The 9,038-nt window shown below is 32.8% G+C and overlaps 1 protein-coding gene across 2 annotated transcripts; it reads left to right on the forward strand.

The window, feature by feature from the left end:
* The first annotated feature begins 1,761 nt into the window (after window positions 1-1,761).
* Window positions 1,762-8,415, forward strand: LOC125848599 (glycosyltransferase BC10). 2 transcript variants are annotated; one of them, XM_049528488.1, is made up of 11 exons: window positions 1,762-2,520; window positions 4,149-4,265; window positions 4,778-4,878; window positions 5,246-5,317; window positions 5,596-5,677; window positions 5,834-5,914; window positions 6,315-6,353; window positions 6,509-6,574; window positions 7,433-7,582; window positions 7,858-7,986; window positions 8,122-8,415. In XM_049528488.1, exons 1-11 carry the CDS (start codon window positions 2,275-2,277, stop codon window positions 8,161-8,163), a joined length of 1,125 nt encoding a protein of 374 aa, XP_049384445.1. In that variant the 5' UTR covers window positions 1,762-2,274; the 3' UTR covers window positions 8,164-8,415. The 2 variants fall into 2 exon arrangements, with proteins under 2 accessions (XP_049384445.1, XP_049384443.1); XM_049528486.1 differs by having other exon boundaries at window positions 7,858-7,982; window positions 8,115-8,415.
* Window positions 8,416-9,038: the final 623 nt, after the last annotated feature.

The following is a 9,038-nucleotide window of genomic DNA, read 5'->3' on the forward strand; positions in this document are numbered from 1 at the left end:
TTTTAGACAAGAAAACATAGAAGGATGAAAATTAAGGGCATCAATTATTAATGAAGTACTCCAAAAGAATAAACAAACTGGCAGGCTTACCAAACTAGTACTATGAATGAACTAAATAAATGCGTTGGTAATGCTACCTTCGTATTACATGTATTCATCCAAATTCTTCTTTAAAAAAATTCAAAATCCCATAAATTTTCGTTTAAAGTAATTCAACAATTAGAATGTATAAAGAAAAATATTGATATAATCTAATATATTGTTTAAAAAAAAAATAGATTGATTTATTTCTTTTGTATCATGCAATTAAAAATATAATTGAAAATAGTTATTAATTTTAATTCTGAATTTCTAAAATGATAATTATTTTTAGATATTTTTTTTAATCAAAATGACTATTAATTTAGAACAAAATATATACAATATTTGAACGCTATGAATTTAATTTTACTTATGTTATACTCTCCCTCTATTTCTATTTATATATCATCCAATTTTAGATTTCACGTCTCTTAAGAAACTATGTAAATTTATCATTGTATTCTTGTTTGGTGTTCTCTTAAAGTCAGGTTTTAAATCAATGAATATAAATTAATTTATTTTGATTAATTAATTTGACCAATGCACATAAATTATTTACTTAGTTTTTTTATATTGGTCAAATACGCATTTTCAAGGTTAATAACTCTTAAGGTAAAATAGAAAGAATAGTGTTATTTATGTATTGATATTGTGAAATAACGAATATTAAAAAATATCTATTTTTATTAAGATCGACATATAAATAATAACGGAATGAGTAAATGTTTGCGTTGGGTTGGTGTGCGTTTTGATGTCTCATCAATTATCTCCTAAGCAAGTCAAGCACCTAGAGGAACATTAGTTGGCCAATTCTGTTAGTTGTCCAGTAACTTTCAAGCATGGATTCTGTTACTCCATCATTGATGTCTTTTTTTTTTGGTTGAAAACGAAGTCAAGAAATATTTTTTTCTTTAGTTAAATAGGAGATTATGTTGTTGTGTGTTTGATTGTAAATATTACCTAATTAATTTTTGAAATTATTTCATCTCATTATTTATATTATAATGACCAACTTATATATCCATGAGCCAAATCTTGAATTCCATATACGTTTCGTACTATTAAAGTGTATTAATTATCTTCCTATTTGAAGCAAGTGTGCAGCTATTTAATAGTGCAATAAAAACTTGCCATGTTTTTTTTATTAAATGAATGTGAGTTGTTATTTTATAGTATTACTTGTGATTTTTGCTATTTTCAGTTGTTGTGGTTATGTACTAATTAAAATGTGTCATTGCTTTAACCAAAAATAATAAAAGGTACAAATATTTCTTATTATTTTCTTGGTTCCATATTAGTTGATCTCTGTCTATTTTACAGGATGTTTAAAAAATCATAACATTTAGAAGTGTAAAATGAAAAGTGATCTACTAATATTTAAAAATAAAATCTCTTTAAATTATGGTAAAAAGTCAATACCAAGGAAGTTATACGTTTTTTTTTTTTTAAATGCACCTTATATTCATAAATATTGAAATCCGATTAAATTTAAATTCATGCAAGATAAATTTTTAAAAAACAAACACTTCCAATAAGTTTTAATTATATATCTATAAATTCAAATTTGAGACGTTCAATCAAAAATTGATGATAATCTACCATTAGTCATATGGGTGAAAGGTACACATTTATTATATTTGGAAGTAGACATAGGGTGAAAACATTCGCTGAAAATATAGAAAGCTGCGAAAAATAAGAAAAAGATAAAAACGGTAGAAGAGAGAGTTGAAAAAGAAGATCAATTTTGAGTAAAGGCAAAGTCTGCAATGGCCCTCAAAGTGGAGGCAGGTTTGGTAGATTTGCTGGCAAAGAGAAAATCGTTTCGCCATTAAAGCAGCCATTGAAAAGGGATTCTCATTCTCCCTGCAATTCACGCAACCCAGTCTGTATTAAGCTTTATCTTTTACTCACTCAATAGTAAAAATCCCAACAACTTATATATTAAGCTTAAGTCAAGACTCAAGTCAGCCCTTCACTCTCACTCTGTGTCCCTTTCTTCTCTTTAATAATACAATGTCAGTTCACCGGATTCATGAGAGATAGCTTTGAATTTCTTCCCAGATCCTTTAATTTGATCTCACAATTAATTGTATTTCCACACCTTTTCTAGTTGGATCCATTTTGCTACTGAATTACTTTAGAGATCTTCATGGGTAAGTGATTATACTCTACAAATTTGAAGTGTGTGGGAATATGGGCTTGAAATTGATTCGAAGATCCAATTCCCAGAAATCTCAGCATAGATGGAAGATAAAAGTGTTTGCTATGATGCTATTTGTTTTCTTCTTCGGGACTTTAGTGTTAATGGAGACACAGTATAATAGAATTAGAATGTTAGCGTTGCTTTCTGTTCCTCAAGTCCAAAACCCCAAAATTGCATTTTTGTTTATAGCTCGGAATCGTCTGCCTTTGGACATTGTTTGGGATGCCTTCTTTCAGGTAATCAATTCATTATGTGGCACTTGGATTTTTCCTGTTTTTTTTTTTCTCTCTTTTTGTCTTTTGATGCCTTAATTATTTTGGTTGTATTATTTCCTTTTAGTGTGAATTCTTGAATTTTTTTTGTTTACATTGATTACTTCCTGAGGTTTCTCATTTTTTTGGTAATTGGAGTGATTTAGGATCTTTTAACTCTTTACTAAGTTAATTAAAAGTGCCATGAATATATAGACTTGCAATATTAGTATAGTTTCCAAAGTTTATATCTTTATGCAAGATGTTTTCTTTCTTTCTTTTTTTGTGGGGTGGGGTTAGTGGTACCTGGATCCTGCTGAGATCACAAATTATACAGAATGTGCAAAACAGAAACACCCTTTTCTTCTTTGTTGGAATCTTAGTAACTCAGTTGATTTGAACTTCACATCCACTTAGTAACTTCCTTCCCCATTTTCCCTTCTCCTATACCCAATTTTAAAATTTCAAAAAATAAAAAGGCACCCTATTTCCTGAGTGCTCGTCTTTCTTTTGCTAGTTTTTGTGTTTGAGTTGAGTGTGATATTTCCTTTTTTAAGAAGAAGGATTGTCAAATATGATCTTTAACGCTTGTGTTAGTGGGCCGCGGAGCTTTGTGATTTTTTAGTTTTATTTGACTATTGCCAAGCTCCTTAAGCAATTGTAGTTACTGCTCAATATGCTTTGTTTTGATTTCACTTTCGTTACTTCTTTTTGGACTGTTTTTTTCTTGAGGCGAGCGTCTATCGGAAACAACCTCTCTAGGGTAAGGTCTATGTACGCTCTACCCTACCAATACCCATTTTATCCGACTACGCTTGGTGTATTGTTGTTGCGAAGCTCCATATTCAATCAACTATCCCATAATCCAGTCTAGTTGAGATCAATGATATGAATCCTTTTCTCTATACCATTCTATTCAGGCTCATTACATTGTAACATTAAATAATTTGTCTTTGAAGGAAAAGTAGGTGTCCCTAATATTGAGGTATTTCTAAAATTCACATACCCTGTATTGATATAAGTGATATAGAATAACCATTATAAAAAGACTCAAAAAAACTCCTGAAAACCCCCCGACTTAATGTTAGATTTTTTTTTTCTTTCTGAGACTTGAATACAAGTATACAATAACAATTAAACCTTAATTCCTACTAGTTGGTGTAGCCTATCCAGATCCATTGCCTCATTTTATGTTCCATTCTCAGTTAAGTCTGTATTGATTTCGAGGAATTGTACATCTTTTAGATGACATTAGCAAATCCTTATAGTTTGAGAACTGTTGCAATATATCAGCTATTGGTTCATCAGCTACATGGGTTTAAATTTGATTCCCCCACAGGAAGTTACCTGAATGTCCTTTGAGAGCAGATGAAATGTGTTTTGTGCTTAGGGTACATTCAATTGTTTCTCCAATATACATATCGATGTGCCTGTAACTGTTTGCTGTTGACTCTGATTCTATTCTTTTCCCCAAATGCTCCCGCTCTCCCGCGCATGCTTGCCACACCACATGTAGGTAGACTCATTGAGTTCCCCTCTTAGACCAAAATCTTTTTCTTTCAAACTCTTGCTATCTTTCTAGACTTATTTTTTTGTGTGTGCGTGTTTTGCAGGGTGATAAGGAAAATAAATTTTCAATCCTGGTTCACTCACGACCAGGGTTTTTATTGAACAAAGTGACGACAAGATCAGCGTATTTCTTGAATCGCCAAATGAACGATAGTATACAGGTTTTTTTCTGCTTCTGAATGGAAAATTCTTGTTGATAGCATCATCATCATTAAGTCTAGTAGGTAGGTAATCTACCCATTGAGTTTCTGTTGCTTACTTCATCCGATTAACAGCATTTATGATAGAAATACATGTGCTGCATTATTGTTTTGCTCATCAAAACAAAATCTGTTTGGGGGGATGGGTTCCCTTTCTGTTTTTTTTTTTTCCGGTAATTAATATATTTATTAACCACCAAGGGCTTTTCCTTCTGGTTCATTAACCCTATAATACACACTGCAGGCTGGCTACTCTTCTTTCCTGTCACCTCTTACAGATTTTATAGAACATTCATGAGACTGTTACCAAAAAGTCATACGCATTCCCTTCTTTATGCTATGACAATTATGTAAAGATTTTTTGTATCGACTCTTTATTTATATTGATGAGCTTATAACAACATTTACATTTTTTTTCTCTTTCACATACTTCTTATGGCCTAGCAATATTTAGCAAGTGTCTTTTCCTTCAGGTAGATTGGGGAGAAGCAACCATGATCCAGGCAGAGCGTATTTTACTTCAGCATGCATTGATGGATCCTCTCAATGAACGATTTGTTTTTCTTTCAGACAGGTGAGATATAATTTCCTTTAATATCTTCATTTATCAAATCTGTAGCACAAACTGACTCATTTGGTATTACTGGTTAGCTTAATTGACTGTTAATTTATCAGAACCGTAGTGGTAAGCTACTTTTGCAGACATGTGCCTGTTACCCCTATTAGTTTTCTAAGCTAAGTGTTTGAAATAGTCAAACTCTGTCTAAATGCACTTTTCAGATAATGATTTAGCTTCGGATCACTGAGCATAATCATAGGCCACATCAGTTTTAAAACATTACTTGGCAAATTGGTCTCCAACATTGATATATCTGCAATAATATCCATCATATTAACATTTGTGTTGCAACTGTCATCTAATTTGTTTCATGTTATTTCAGTTGCATACCTTTGTACAACTTCAGCTACACATATGACTACATAATGTCTACGCCAAATAGTTTTGTTGACAGGTAAGAAACATTAATATATCTCTGTTCTTTCTCGAGTAAATGATTCATTCCTGTAGATAGAATTCAAGTAATAAGAAAGCTTCAGTTCTTTCACTGAAGGGCACTAGTCATTCTCAAAGAATTGTTACTTCTGAATCCATTACTTTAGCCAAATATCTAGCTAGCATCTTACACTGATTAGAAAAAACACAGCTAGCATCTTACTTTCACAAATTAAAATGTGGAACCATTTTCATGCTTCATTTATCTGACTGTCTTTTATTTAAAAATGAAAACAGCTTTGCTGATACAAAAGAAGGCCGCTATAACCCCAAAATGGATCCAATTATTCCTGTTCAAAGCTGGAGGAAAGGATCTCAGGTATTGGTCTGAAATATGAATTCTAACTTCATGAAGTTTAATGTAACTCCTTAAAAGGAAATTCTCAAAGGAGAAATGGAGCAAAAAAGCAAGGTGTATCTTTCACTTTTACAAGTTGTATATCTTACTAGTTTTCATTTTGACGTCTTTTTGCAGTGGGCTGTTCTAAACAGAAAGCATGCAGATATTGTAGTGAAGGATGAAATATTATTTCCTATGTTTCAGTTGCATTGCAAGGCAAGTTACTTTTTGTTTTGGAAACCTACCTTTACTGTTATTCTGAGACTCGGGGTACGGATTTTGATTTATGATGCTCATGGATTGTCGTGAGTTCATCATGAGCATCACAAGACAAGTTATCTTAACATTTATTTATTTTCAATTAAAAAAAAAAAGGGTTGTCCTTATTCTTTTAGATGGATGGACTGGGCAATAGAAAAAACATTGTTAAAGTTGAATCCATTTTCTTATGTGCCTCCAATTTGCTGGTTGAACAAGTATTATGATTTATGGCTACCCTCCTAATGATACAGGAGTTAACTACCCTGATGATATGTAAAGTTCTGCATTTGTATGTTCTCATTACATACCTTCATATTTTTGTGATGTTCACCATAATTACATTATCATTGTGCAGAAAAAACCGCTACCTGAGTTTTGGCGGGATCAGTATGTGGTGAGTCTCCATGCTACTTGAGTATTTCTTCTCTTCTATTGTTTGTTGATCTGTTGACTTCAACTTTTGCTAAAAGACCTTGACATGCTATACTAATCTATAAGCTTCTTCTTTATACTGTTGAACGGTTTTCTAAAGTCTGTTATCTTTTGCAGCCTCCAGATACCTCCAAAATTCATAATTGTATACCTGATGAACACTATGTCCAAACTCTGCTTGCTGTAAGTTGTTTTTTGTGATCTAACCCGTCTTTACAACTCAATTCTTTCCCCTAAGATATTACTGATTTCACTTCAAACAATGATATTCTGTCAATAAAAATTCCTTTGCATGGACCATTGGTAGCATAATGTAATCCATACTCTACAACAGTTCAATTCAAGTTTGAGCTGATTGACAATACATTTTACTATTTCATGACCTGGTTGAGTACTAATAGTGTTAATTGTTTATGAAGAAGTAATTGCTAATATAAAAACCTTGGCAGTTGCATTATATTTGTTTCTTTACCCCCCACAAAAAAGAAGAGAAGAACACAACTACTACACCTAAATCCCAACTATGTTGGATTCGGCTATCTTAATCCTCCTCGCTATTCATGTCGGACCTTTTAAGCCCGTCTAAGGCCAATATTATTTAAAAAATAAGATTACCTCATCTTGCACCGTTAGTTGAGTTCAGCTAGTTGTAAACTCGTGTAGCCGCAGTGTTCAGGAAAGCGAGCTCTTCATTGCTTAAAGCGATGCGAGCCTTCTACGCTTCACAGACTAGAATGAGTATGTGAGCGCTTCATCGCTTAAAGCGTGAAGCGGGGCCTTATTGCTTTTTTCCGCTTCACGCTTCCCTGAACACTGCGTGTAGGTTTGTTTCAAGTTTGCTGTATTGTATCTCATTAATAGGTTGGGTAATTACTGACTAGAAAAGTTATTAATGGATGAAATTTGAATAATGCAAGAGGCTATGAGGCATAATTCCTCTAAAATGTAACTTAAGTTTTCATTTGATACCTTAGAATCAACCTTTATTTATTTATTTTTTTTTCTTTTTTCTTTTTCTGAGGAGCCTTTCATTTAATATAGCATGAAGGACTTGAAGGTGAAATTACACGGAGGACACTGACTCACACTGCGTGGCTTATTTTATCCTCCAAGGAGCGTGAACGGAAAGGATGGCATCCTGTTACCTATAAATTAGCCGATGCTACTCCCATGCTAATCCAATCTATCAAGGTACTCTTGGTTCTTTTCAACAAGCAGTTTAGTAGATTAGCCAGGTCTACTAGCAGGAAACTCGGTGATCATTTGGGAGAAAAATATTTCAGAAAATTATATCACTCATATATCGACAAGAGGAGAAGATAATGAAATAGTAATCCCACTTAGCAATTGACCTCCTCTTTGTCAGCAATGGAAATGAGCATGATTGTCTTACTATATAACGCTGAATTGTCCTGTGTAAAATGATGAATATGCACACACCTTAGAGATCTATTCGGTTTTGACAGGACATAGACAATATAAATTATGAGACAGAACACCGGAGAGAGTGGTGCACCAACAAGGAGAAACCTGCCCCTTGTTTCCTTTTTGCAAGGAAATTCACACGGCCTGCAGCTCTGAGGCTTCTCAATATGGTTAGTGCCATATCTACCTGCATTGTAGCTAAAAAAATCAGTACAATTTATCTTTCAGCTGTTTTGTTCCTTTTCGTTTTCTCTAATTTTGTATCTGGTTCCATTTTTGTGGATGGTCATTATGTCTCTATGCAGTCTGCGCTTGGACTTTACCACGAAGAAATAAGCAACGTTTGACACCGTGGTGAAACGAGCAACATTTGACATCTACAATACTGTACCATCTAGCTATTAGAAGATATAGAAAGTTGACTAGCTACAGAAAATTGTAATCTAGCTGATAAATGGGGAAGATGTGTAAGTAGAAAGAAAAATTGTTATGCCAATTTGTATATTTGTAAAATTTTCCTTTAAACTCAATAATGTTTGGTCGTATATGTATGTAGAGTGAGCTCAATCCATTAAATTATAGTTCTGTTTTTGTTTCCACGTAGTAACGTCGTAGTGTCATCATCTATTAACTTTTATTCGATAGTGACAAACGGACGGACGGATTGGATCAGATTGAAAATAGATTGAGCTAAAAAGGATCGGGTAAGATATAGATGGAGTAAAAAAGATGCACAGCTAAGTCTGGTTTCTTACTGAGTCATTTTTCTTTTTTTTTTGAACCATTCTGAAATTTTGCAAATAAAAAAATTAACTCTCTAAACTTGCTGGTTTAAGATTTTGCAGAAGTTTATGCTTAAAAGACGTTCAATGTTTTTTAAAAGTGTTTGAATGGTGGGTTAGACTCGGCATGTTGTATTATGATGAATGCTGATGTTGTTGGTTTCAAACTTTGAATGTGTTTTAAATGAAAATTTCGACTAACAAATTCGAGAAAAAAAAAATCATCATTCTTGATTTGATTTGATATTGAAAAAATAATTTAATGAATCCAAATCAAACCAACATTGTAATTATCAAACTTTAGCTATGGAGAGTAATTAGGCTATTTTTGAATGGCTATATGTGAAAGTTCCTCTATATATATTAACACTAACCTTCCCTATGATTTATGAATTATGATATTACGCCTACCTCCCTTATTTTGATTTTTTTGTAACGTT

The sequence above is a fragment of the Solanum stenotomum genome, chromosome 12, assembly GCF_019186545.1.
Source record: "Solanum stenotomum isolate F172 chromosome 12, ASM1918654v1, whole genome shotgun sequence".
Lineage (NCBI taxonomy): Eukaryota > Viridiplantae > Streptophyta > Magnoliopsida > Solanales > Solanaceae > Solanum > Solanum stenotomum.

Excerpts from the sequence above, each read along its gene's own strand:
- LOC125848599 (XM_049528486.1), top strand. The coding sequence starts at position 2,275 with ATGGGCTTGAAATTGATTCGAAGATCCAATTCCCAGAAATCTCAGCAT. Across the intron at positions 4,266-4,777 it reads AAATGAACGATAGTATACAG|GTAGATTGGGGAGAAGCAAC; the intron begins GTTTTTTTCTGC and ends CTTTTCCTTCAG. Across the intron at positions 7,583-7,857 it reads TGCTAATCCAATCTATCAAG|GACATAGACAATATAAATTA; the intron begins GTACTCTTGGTT and ends CGGTTTTGACAG.